This window comes from Ailuropoda melanoleuca, chromosome 15, assembly GCF_002007445.2.
Source record: "Ailuropoda melanoleuca isolate Jingjing chromosome 15, ASM200744v2, whole genome shotgun sequence".
Taxonomy (NCBI): Eukaryota; Metazoa; Chordata; class Mammalia; order Carnivora; family Ursidae; genus Ailuropoda; species Ailuropoda melanoleuca.
The window spans coordinates 59,555,143-59,567,829 of record NC_048232.1 but is presented as its reverse complement, the minus strand read 5'-3'; the positions used below and the strand labels follow the sequence as shown (position 1 = coordinate 59,567,829).

The window sequence follows — 12,687 nt, the reverse complement described above, 5'->3', positions numbered from 1 at the left end:
CAAAGGTAACAATAAAGCTGATTCTTAATTGCATTTCTAGTTTATACATCAAGTATTATATCTTTGAGTCTACCAAATTTCTGATTATCTATTTTTGAAAGACGACTAAACAAACACTTAGTATCAAAGGCATGGTCATACTTGTTCAGGTTCATGTTGATAATAACTGGTTTTGAATTCATATAAGTATCTGGAATTGGCCAGCATAAACCAAGATGATGGCGATGAACCTGAAAAGAGAAAAAAGGGTATTAGCTTTAAACTTTTTTTATCTTCATTCATTTATAAGATTTATTTTTAATGCCTACCATCTGCCAAGCACTATTTAAGGTTGCACTTTATCTTACCCTTTGTTTTTTCATAGCTGTTCTCCTCCTGACATATTACATATTTACTTGTTATTGTCTATCTTCCCCATTAGAATGTGAGCTTCATGAAGGCAGAGACACAGTTTTGTTGATTCTGTATTTCCAGCACCTGGAAACATGCCAGGAACATATTCAGGAGCTCCACAAAAATTTAATGAATAGTCTGTGTTGTTGAATACAGAAGCAAGCCCATTAAAAAATATGGGTGGGGAGGCGTTCTAAATATCATGTGATAGAATGGTGCTTTTTGCTCTGATTGCAATTATGTAAGTGTGGTTAGAACATACACAGTGTGGGCATATCTGGCAGATGGGGGTGTACAGCAGTTCCGGAAAGTGAAGCAAGGGTCAGATCATGAGTAATCTTAATGTCACTAAGCAGTTTTATGCAGCAAAGTAACATTTTCACTTACTGTAAAGAATGGACAGACTGAAAGATAACATTTAGGATGGTGATAAACTAGGTCAAGCATAAACCTTGGCTTCAATTAAAATGAAAATTAACTGCCAACTGGCTGGGGAGAAGTATAGATTCAGCAGATCACAATCTTTAAGAAATAATTGTACCTATGAAGTAATGGAGAGGGGGTTAAAAATGATATCTCAGTTTTTCAATTGTTGGGAGTCAGGGGGTTGATATGACTAGGTCCAGTTCTGAACATTACTAATTTCAGAAGTAATGTGAGAAATCAAATAGACAAGTACAATAGACAGAAAGGGCACAAAGTATAAAAATTCATTCTGTAAACATTAACTGTTACCTTGGCACTTCTAACTCAAATTTTATAATCAAGTAAATTTGGGAAATGCTGAGTTAAACTAAGTTGGTATGGATTATCTCAGAGGGCATTCATTTGCAACATCAATTTCCAAGAAGGGAGTATGTAACATGCAGAGTTTTTCCAGACATTTTCATCACTTTAATTCTGAAGCACATCTAGGAAAACCAATGCCCCAGAGAATGAATACACATTGGGAAACTATTGTATAAAGAATGGTGGCCTGTGAGATGAGGAAATTACATTTCTTTACAACACATTAGAATTACTGCAATCTATACAGAATATTCTAGTGCCACTTCTACCTCGTTTTAGGAAGGAAGACATCATCCCACAAGCTATTTTCTGTCATTACCTTGATTAAACAGCCATCGTTGCAATGCCATACTATTCCTTCAATTTTACCCTCTCTGCAACCTTCAAACCAGGATAATAGATCATGGTGCTTCAAGGTAGGTAGATTTCTGATTTGAAATGCCCCATGTGGTATAAGAAGATGTAATGGATGCTTCTTGCTTCCTAACCCTAAATGTTAAAAATCTCCATTAGCCATACAAAGGTTTCAAAAAGAATTGAGAAAATTTACTTCTCCAAATAAAAAAAGCCTTTTAAAACATTTAACAATAAATTTACCAAAAAGTTTAGTTGGTTTCCTAGAAGAGAGATATACTATAAGTGATCTCATTCGAAACTGCCACTTCATCCCATTAAATATAAATTTCACCTTCATATAATCTACACCAAGGGTCACCAACTATGACCCGTGGGCTAAATCCAACCAGATGCCCATTTTTGTAGTTTCAATGGAACGTAGCTCTACCCATGCTTTTAAGTACTGTTTATGGCCTACAAAACCTAAATATTTACTATCTGGACTTGTACAGAGAAAGTCCGCCAACCCTTGGTCTATACCACTAGCCAAGTTCAGCTATCATTCAATGTTTGCCAAACAGCCACTCTGTATCTCCGATAACTTGTATAATTACTATCTTAACTTCTTTCCACCTGCCAATCAGACTGCTTCCGATCCCTATTTGGACTTTGCTATTCCAGCTTTAATGTCCTTGGGTCTGCAGCCATCTTCCTGTCAACAATGTCCTCTACAGTGCCCTCTGGACTTGTACTTAATTCACCGTATTACAGATTGTGATACTCGATTCACGGTCAACTCTTAATTTACTCTTAGCTGTTAATTAATGCTAAACTGATTACCTAGCCATGAAAAACACAGGATTTTCATTCAACTCATTTCACCTAAATTTTAAAAAGCAATGATAAGTTACACTTGAATTCCCTTTCATACATAGTTCTATAATATTATTACATGAAAGAATGAGAGGCTACTAGCAACTTTGTGGATTAATAAAATGGTTAGTCATGCATAAATTTCTCCATGGACATAAACAGAAATGGCTATAATTCTAGGAAGGTATTCAGCTCAAATTAGTCATTTCTTTATGTGTTTTAAGTTGAACCTAGGAAGCTTTCTTTATAAATACAGTTACTGTGACTGAACAGGAAAAAGGCTTCACTCACCATATGGGTTTCCATTAATATTTGTTCCTATAAGCTCTAGTGTTTGTTCTAGGAGGTCTGAGAGTGGCACTGCACTAATTTCCAGAAGCCCAGGATCATCAGGATGATGCTTCAGTACCAGGGCAACTTCGAATTCGTAATTAACTACAGAGGAATGCCAGCAATACTGCTTGTTGTTTTTCTCCACTGGTACCCAGCCTATCATGTAAAGAAAAAACTGTCATGACGTTGCTTTTCTTTGGATTGAGACTTGAAGTAATTTTTATTTTTGTTATAAATTTTCCACGTTTTCCGGATGTTAATCACAGATTTTTTTTTTAAATCAGTGGAAGTATTAGCAGTTTTACTACTTTTTTAATCCTAGTCATTCTTTTAATCATAAGGTTATTTTTTATTCTGTTGAGGAATTAACCTGCTTGACAGTTCACTATAGCGCACTCAGTGTTCCTTTCTAGAAAACTTTCAGTAAGAATTGAATGCCATTCTAAAACACAGCATTAAAAACTTTTTACCTTTTTTTTTTTTTTCTTTTTTTAAGTTTTCTCTCTACTGTCTCTCCAGTTTCGGGGACAACAGACCTATGCAATAAGTGTTCCACAATTTATTGTATTGTTGCAATATTTGCTAAACAATGTATTCCACATGTATTGAAGGTTATTACTCTTCCTTCTCCTAACTTCTGTTACCAGAATAGGCTCCCTCATGTGGACAATTATCAAACAAACAAAAACTAGGACACATATGCCACTGTGACTATCATATTTTTGACCTTCAATACTGAGGTAACTGTAATAACCTCTTTTCTGGTCCATTAGTCTCCAGGGAAACTTTTATCATAATCTTGCTTCAAAACTTTAAATTTAGTTCTCTCATACCCCTGCTTAATAATCATCTTCAGGATGAACTTCAAACTCCTCTAAATGGAATATAAACCCCCTTAAGATCTGAGCCCATTCCACATCTCCAGCCTCAACTTTTATAATGTCCTCCAATGTCATGCACCCGAAGAAGTGTCACATAAAATTCCCACGTCTCCGTAGCACTCCTCTTCGTGGGAGTTTGCTTAAGCTGACCTTCCCTCTTCCTTGCCAGCTAATTTCTGGGTTCTTAAGCTTCAGTACAGATGTCCTCTCCACTCAGAAGCCTCCTCTAATTATCACAGGCTCGTGAGAATTCTACCTCGTTTCTCTGACTATACCCTTTGTATACCTTCCTTTTAGTTCTTAAATCATAATATTGGTGGATTTCCCCTAGTGTCTAAAAGATCACGGAGGGTAAGGTTCGAATCTTCATTTTTGTATTACTAGAACCTAAGAGTACTCCACATTACAGGTACTCAAGACACGCCTGCTGAACTGAACCTTAATCTGGGGTATCTTTCTACTCAGCGCACTTTTACAAAAATTGTCCCATTCCCAGAAAAACTACTTATGCATTTTAGAAAAGTTTTCACTATACCAGGAATGTGTCCATTTTCATCAGGCATTGGATTCCCATTTAATTGTTCTGTTTCCTTTGCTGGTATCCAGCACTCTGGAACAGGTTTGAAGTCCTCCTCAACATTCCAAAAAAATTCTAAAAGAGTTAAATAATTTTATATGTGGTGATACTTTAAAAAATATAAAAGATGAACAAATTCAAAGTGGGAACAGCTAATAAACCCCATAATATCAGGTATTATATAATTATTCTCCATTATCACCATGATGTGACTGCAGTTCCCAGGGTTAGGGTACTGGCACTTTAAATTTTCAATTTTGGGGGCGCCTGGGTGGTACAATCAGTTATGCATCTGCCTTTGGCTCAGGTCATAATCCCTGGGTCCTGGGATTGAGTCCCACATCGGGTGCTTTGCTCGGCAGGGAGCCTGCTTCTCCCTCTCCCTTCCACTCCCCCTGCTTGTGCTCACTCACTGTCAAATAAATAAATACAATTTTTTAAAAGAAATTTTTCAATTTTTAACCCACCACTCTGTAAACAGTGGATAAAGGTCTCAAGTAGCCAATGTTCCAGTATGTGTAGATTCATGATGAATTTTAATGCACTATAAATATAAATACATAAATATATATATGAATGGTCATATAGTGAGTAATGTATATATCTGCTTATATAATATTTAGATATATTTTAATGTTTAATTAAACATATTGATAATCCTTTGATATTTTTGTGCCTGATTTATGTAATTACATATATGTCTTAGGCATCAAAACCAAAATGTGTTGCTCATTACAATATATATGTAGTAATTCATGTTTTAATAAAATCAACATACTCTAATGTGTTATAAAAATGTTAGGAAAAAATTTAAAGTATTTTTCAGGAATATTCTGTTACATGCAAAGATACTCAATTATAATATTCTTTCCCCTACGTACTTAAATTGTAAGAAGGATATAATGTATAAAAATACCACCACAGCAAGAAATAAGCCAAAAACTGCAGGTTATTTAAATCATAAAAAGCTAAAAAAAAAAAAAAAAAAAAAAAGGAAAAGGCCCACTAACCTTTTGAGTTTTGTTTTGAATGTAGAAAATTTTTAAACCTTTTCTCAGCTAATTTGTTAGGTTTTCTATCTAGCCGAGCCCAAAGGTATGGCTGACCTAAAAAAAATAACATAAGGCAAAAGAAAAGTTTAAGAAGCAAACAATAAAACTTATCTTGAAAGACATTTCAGTATGAAGTTTTTTCAATAAATATTAGGGTCATCCTCCCTGAAAGCAGCAACCCTAGAAGACACATTCTAACAGACACATCTTACCCAGCTGTACTTGATGCTGTAAGAAGACTTAAGTCTCTAGGTAAAGAATGATGAGGAAGAGATAAAAAGTAACTATGTGACCCTTTCATAAGGACATTCCACAGCCATATTTTATTGCCAATGAGCATTTGTGAGAAACTGAAGCTACCTCTATACTAAATGGAAACATACCCAGATAATTGTAGTCACACTTCTCCTGAATCATGGCTGTGTGCTGTAAGGGTTAGTTCCCAAAAATGTGGAAATTAGGCTGAGCTATTTTGTATGGCTTTGATCCCTGGTCAAGTGATTATTAGTGACGATCTGTCATCACGGATCTCCAAAGTTTTAGGGCGGTGTGCCTACATTCTTTATCGACAACAGTGAGACTAACGAGTCTTATACCTGGTCTCAGTGAGACTCCCGGAGGGCTCTGCTGCTGAGGCTTGTTACTTAGCAGGAAGGTGTCTCTGTGACCAGCAGAATATAAAAATCCCCAGTTGACACTCCATTTTGGATTGTTTCCAAGGTATTCCCTGCATACATCAGTGGTTTCTGATGTGACAAAGTGTGTCCTGCCAGGACCTTGGGGGCTGGGAGGAGTGAGGAGCGGTAAGAGGGGGTAACCACAGGCACTTTCACCTGGACTCACCAGACCCCTTGCTGCGATGTACACCCTTACGTTTAATGCCCTAATACTGTGTATCCATTACCTGTAATAAACTGTGGATTTGCAAGCACTGTCACTTTGGATCCTGTAAGTTTTCTTCAGCAATCCAATCATGTTTATCTGCCACTATCATATATGATCACACATAATGATGCACATTTAAGTTTCTTAATATAAATATAAAAGCCTGAAAAATCTTTTAGTTTCTTCAAATATATGAGATTTAAAAATTACTGGTTCAGACATTCTGTATTACTTATTAACTATCCCAATAAATAATATGAAGAACCAGATTAAAATTATATTCATATTAAAATTACATGAATGGATCTTTTGTTCTTTTTACTAGTAAGCACAGAAATTCATTACACTCATACCCATTAAAATGGCTCCTATCAAACAGAATTAGAAGTGTTGGTGAGGATGTGGAGAAATTGGAACCCTTGTGCACTGTTGGTGGGAATGTAAATCATGTAGCTGCTGTGGAAAATAGTATGGCGGTTCCTCAAAAAATTAAAAATAGAATTACTGTATGATCCAACAATTCCACTTCTGGATATATACACAAAAGAACTGAACGCAGAGCCTCCAGGAGATATTCGTTCACCATGCTCATAGAAGCACTGCTCACAACAGCCAAAAGGTGGAAGTAGCCCAGTGTACACTGATGGATGAATGGTACGTACATAAAACTATGTGGTAAAGACAGAAAATTATGTGGTTTGTACAACAAACATAATGTGGTATATACACACAATGAACTGTTACTCATAAAAGGGAGGGGAATTTTGTAGGTACTACAACATGGATGAACGCTGAGGACACTATGCTGAATGAAATAAGCTTGTCATAAAAAGAAAATACCCTATGACTCCACATATATGAGGTATCTAGTAAGCCAAACAGAGACAAAGTAGAATATGGTTGTCATGGGGGAATGGTGAATTATTTAATGGGTACTGAGTTTCAATTTCGCAAGATGAAGAGTTCTGGAGATAGACGGTGGTGATAGGAGCACAACAATCAACTATACACTCAAAAATGATTAAGATGGTAAATTATGTTAAGTGTATGTTAATCACAATTCAAAATCGAAAAAAATGCATTTCAGAAAAGATTTCCTGATACCAGGAATATGTCTAATTTGCATTAACTGTTCTGTTTCTCTTGCTGGAATTAAGAGGTAAAAGGAAATAATTAAGATTATTTCTCTCTTTTCAATGCCTTTTTTTCCCTTAACTGACAATTTCTGTTTTAGTTTCTAACTCTTAAAGTACATTAAATTGGAATAAATTAGAGATATGTCCAATAGTAATAAAAACTATGGAGGCAGTACTGGAATCAGTAAAATAAGGGCAAGTTTTAAGATCAAACACAGGTTCTATTACCAGTTCAGTCATTCATTTATTATATGGTCTTGGACAAATTATTTAAGTTCTCTGAGGCTCAGTTTCCTTATCTGTGAAATGGAGAGGCTTAGTATGCAAATTAGAGATAACGTGTATAAAAAAGCATTTATAATATGACCTGCCTTTAATGAGTATTAAGTAAATGTTAATTACCTTCCTTTGCTCCCCCCCCCCGCAAAGGTACAATGATGTAATAAATAAGTATAACAACTGGGACTTTATCATTTTGCTCTTATACTTATGTTGCCAAGGGTTTATGAAGGGTAAATGCCCTACTTCAGATAGATATATATATAGTTTGTAACGTCATCAAGTAATATTTGTAGCATATAGTTCTATTTTACCTTTGTAGGTAGTAATATAACAACATGTTCCATCCACTTTTTCTGTCGGAATTGCACTGTATATATCTGCATCTAATGCCTGGTGACTTAGAGTTTCAGTTGCCAAAACTTTAAATGGCTGAAAAAAAGAGAGAAAGAAAATTGGTTTAAGATAAACAGCCTCTATACTTTCACACATATTCTCACCTGGAATGTTCTTAATTTCACTATTTCTAAAGTACAATCTCCTGCACTCTTCAAGACAATTAAAAAATATTTCTTCCATCAAGTTCTCATGAGTTACTCCCTCCCTTCTATGCTATCACAGCAATACCTGTTTTCCCACACTTATTTGTAATTATTAACATTTCTTTATCCACCATGAGATGACATTAGGAACCAAGTCCTATGCAGCAAGGTCTCCGTAGCACAGTGTGTTCAATCATTTACTTGAGAATTACTTGCTAAATGCCTTCTATGGGTTAATCCTCGTCCTTGACACTAGGAAAGAGAGATTAACAAAAAAGTACCTGTCTGTGGTGGAACTTTCATTTTAATGAGCGAGGCAACAGTAACAAAATAATACATACATCAATGTTAAGTATAACAAATGTTAAGGAGAAAAACAAATGGGGACTCTTTCAGCTTTAGCAGTAGTAAACTGCATAATTTATGGTACTTCTACTGTCAGGAAGAGAAGCCAAGACCATCAAGAATGGAGAAAAAGAGAGTTTCTGCAATTCCTACCAATTTTTATCTGTAATTTATTTTTATTTCTGAGAGACTTATGCCACCGTTTTACAGTGTGAATTATCTGAAGTAACACTCATCTTAATGTGAAAAGCACTGCACAATACTGGTGTGTACAGGTTTAAACCTAATAAATGGAAGTACTGTTTCTGGGTTTTCTGATTCAGGTAGACTTACAAAATTTGCACCATTCTGTTACTGATTCAGTGCTTTCACGATAAAATAATGATTGCTGATTTATCACTAACTCCTGCAATTAATATCAGAGGATATCAGTTTAACCCGTGGTGGTAGGGCAGCGAAGGCTTGGCCTAATAGCAATGTTGGTGTGTATTCAAATTTACCAAAGATCCCAAGGGAGGAGATTACACTGCCCATGGATCTTTTTTTTTTTTTTTTTAATTTATTTATTAAAGAGAGAGCACAAGAGCAGGGTGAGAGGCACAGGGAGAAGCAGACTCCCCACAGAGCGGGGAGCCGGATACAGGGCTCGATTCCCAGCCTCCGCCCCGGGGAACTCGGGGCAGACGCAGAAGGCAGACGCTTAACCAACTGAGCCACCCAGGAGCCTCCCTGCTCCATGGAGCTCTTCATGAGCTCCAAATATTCCTTAAGAATCAACTTTCTACCATTCTTTGCTATCAACATGTTCAAAAGACAATGTAAGATACCAAGGAGTACACAAAGAGTTTAAACTACAACTGGAAAAACAAGGCATGTGTGTTTAAAAAGTAAAAGTGAATATCAACTGAGTGGTCCTCCAATTTCTGGACAGAGATCACTGGGATAACTAAGATGATCAAAAGTTTCATAGAGAAGATCTGATTTGAAAAAATTAAAAATTGTGGAAGTAATCCAGGCAGAGTTGCACAGCCTAAGCAAAAATAAAGACAGGACTGTGTCTGGTACGTTCACAGGATGGAACAGACTTTGTTCAAACAGAGATGTCACTTTAAGTAGGCGACTCCGTCATAAACATACATGGCATTTTCTGCTGCACTGAGCCCAGGCCCCTCATGGTGGGTCCAACAGGCACATCAAGAGTAGATGGGGCCTGATTAACGGGAAGCCTTGACTTACAGTTAAGGATTTGAATGCGATAAATAATACTGTAAGCAAATCTTAACTGCAGAGGGACCTGAGCAGGGGCTTATTTTTCCTGGTGGAAGGTACTTTTACAAACTACCCACTCCCACCAGCACACAAAGTTGAGAATCACAGATAAAGTGAACCACTATTTGGGATGTCAATATTTCATATTAGGTTTGTTATGGCTAAAAAAATAAAAACTTGTCAACTACTGCTACGGACAGTTAGTTTTAACTGTGGGGTTTTGACCAGTAAAGAACACGATCATCATCATTCTGGTGGCAGGAAAGAACAATCAGGCAGTGCAGTAAGCAGCACACAAACTATTAAGAACTGTAACAGTGGTGGCACTAGAAATGTTATGCTATAAAGTAAAACGTGTCGAGGTGAGGGGCGCCTGGGGGGCTCAGTCCACTGAGTGACCCACTCTTGGTTTTGGCTCAGGTCATGATCCCATGGGTGCTGGGATTGAGCCCAAAGACAGGCTCCAGCTTAGTGAGGAGTCTGCTTGAAGATTCTCTCCCTCTGCCCCTACCCCTGCGTGTGCTCTCTCTCTCTAAAATAAATAAATAAATCTTATATATAAATAAATAAATATAAATTTTTTAAAAAAGTAAATAAAGCTAAAAGGGTCAAGGGGAATGGAAAATTGGCATGAAAGTACTCCAGGGTTCATTCTTTAATTCAACAAATATTTATCCAGTGCCTACTACAGGTCAGGTCCTATAAACTGGTACTAGATATATAACAGGGCAGTCTCCACCTTAAAGGTCTTTTAGTCTAGAAAACAAGGAGACTGCCAATGCAAATGATGTAAGGGGAGTGGGGGCCTATGCCAAATGCACATGAAGAATTTTGTATGATGAGGTGGAAGCACTGAATACCTGGGGATTCTGGTATCAAGGGCTTTGCTACACATTAAAGAATGACCCTGATATAGGTTACTAATCATTCACCAGTATTTACCAAAGTCCTTCTGGACTAACACCCGGTGCTGAGAGAAACACCAGAGGAGGGAACACCAAAGTTAGAATCAAGCAGGTAACTACTGGTAACAATACGTGAGGTCTGATCTTTAGTGACCTAATTAGGCTACTTGTCAACACCACCGGTTCCCTGTTTAAAACTGTTAAAGCAAGTCTTCTAAAATCTCCACTTTGTCACCACACTCTTGCAAAGAGGTAAAGTTTGGACTGCGGTGATTATGTTAATATTTAAGGGGTCTTCCCCCCCAAAAAAGGTGGGAGAAAAAAGGGCTATCACTTAAGATGTGGGTTTTCAATTTCCATGCGACAGCAAGTTTGAATCGCTTTAGAAGAAAAATTCTCTCAAAGATTCCTTCCCTTGCAACTAAGGAGGTACAAGAACCTGGAGCTCAGGGAGCAAGAGACCCCTACCCTAGACCTCCCCAGCGAAACCTGCAAAAAGTTCCCGGCCTGCAGGGCGGCTCTAACGAGCCCCGAAGCCCTGCGTCGCCGCTCCACGGGCCCCGCACTCCTCGGTACCTGATGCTCCCTTTTGCTGGAGGGCTCCTCTTTCACCTCCGTCACAAACACACACGGCATTTTCCGCTGCACCGAACCTAGGCGCCTCATGGTGGGCCCAACAGGCAGTGCGAATGCAGAGCACGCTTCCAAACAGCGCCCCTGCCAGGAAAGCGCCCCCAACAGTCACACTCGCAGCTCAAACCACGAACACTGCCCGCCCACGCAAGGCGGCAGCGCTCCCACGTCTTCCAGCACCAAGCGCGGGGCGGGGACACACGCGCAGAAGCGGCCTCCTGACCGCGGCGCCTTCTGGGAATTGTAGTGTGGGAGCCAAGGTACCCCCGTTTGCACTCCTGAGAGCGTTAGTCCGAGTTGCGATGACCATGAGACAAGAAATCCGTTTCTGGGTTGTGTGTGCTTACCCACACTTAATAACCGATGATATTTATGAAAAATAATACCAAGTTATAAGTAATGAATTATTTCAGATAGCGATTTAACACCACTGTGGTGAAAGTTAACTGCCTATTCTCTTTAACAAATTCCTGTAGAAATTTAGAAACAGAGACCTCTCAAAGCCTAATGAAAACGGATTTCCCAGGAAGAGTGCTAGAAAACGCTGCAATTAAAACACCTGGGACACACACACACACACAAATAGTAATACTGTTTGGATTACACCTCATTTTGCCGCATAATATGGTCAAAATTGGTTCTGATGTTCTTTGCTGAGTGCAAAATTTAGCCTTAGACTAATCCAAAACCGGATTTCAATCTTAATTTTTTTCGTAGGAATCTCATTTATCTTAAATATGAGCTCCAACGGAGTTCAAATGGCTTGAGTTGCTGGGAGTCAACTGCAGAGCTAGTCAAGCAACAGCTTTGACTTATTGCTTAAAAGAATATTGGAGGGTAAGTGATAAGACGGTCAATGATTGAATAAAATATTAAATATTTAGTAATTGTAGCCTTTTTATTTTATTGAGGCTCGTAGTCTCAGCAGGGGAGTTCTGACTACTGCCATTTTTATGTGCTTCAACAAGGCCCAAGTCTCATTTCTGTAACTGTGTTACTCCAGGGTTTTCCTGACTTATCCCTTGGAAAAGGTATCTATACATAAGAGGGTTTCCAAAGAATAAACATCCCTTAAAAAAAAAAATGCACTGTTTTTTGATTGCTGGATTCAGAGAGGAAGAGATTGGCCATTTCATTTACTTTTTCTGCTTATCTTCTCCTAGGAAAACACAAAAAGGACAAAAAAAAAAAACACACACACACACACAACACTTTTTTTTTTTTTTTTTTAAGAGGGACAGGGGGAATAGAACACCTGATGCTGGCTGTGAGCTATGGGGACCAGACACTTAGTATTTTATAGTCAAGCACCAATGATTTTCTGTTCCTCCAGAGGAATCCCAACAAGCAGCTTGTTTCATGGGTCTCAAGGGAACAACAATTAAATAACCCTCACAACTATGAACTGCCATTTCCCAAACTGCCACAGAATCTTCTAGGTCCAACATTCTGTCATTTC

At 37.9% G+C, this 12,687-nt stretch overlaps 1 protein-coding gene across 2 annotated transcripts; it reads right to left on the bottom strand.

Moving 5' to 3' along the window:
* Positions 1-11,401, bottom strand: C15H12orf29 (chromosome 15 C12orf29 homolog). Of its 2 annotated transcripts, XR_004620655.1 has the most exons (8): positions 11,172-11,401; positions 7,849-7,966; positions 5,193-5,288; positions 4,141-4,257; positions 2,683-2,880; positions 1,502-1,671; positions 348-477; positions 94-230 (listed from the first exon to the last, which is right to left on the bottom strand). XR_004620655.1 is itself a non-coding variant. In XM_002921697.4 (7 exons), the coding sequence occupies exons 1-7, from the start codon at positions 11,259-11,261 to the stop codon at positions 42-44; spliced, it is 978 nt and encodes a 325-aa protein (XP_002921743.1). In that variant the 5' UTR covers positions 11,262-11,401; the 3' UTR covers positions 1-41. The 2 variants fall into 2 exon arrangements, 1 of the variants encoding a protein (XP_002921743.1); XM_002921697.4 differs by lacking the exon at positions 348-477 and having other exon boundaries at positions 1-230.
* Between the last annotated feature and the right edge of the window lie 1,286 nt (positions 11,402-12,687).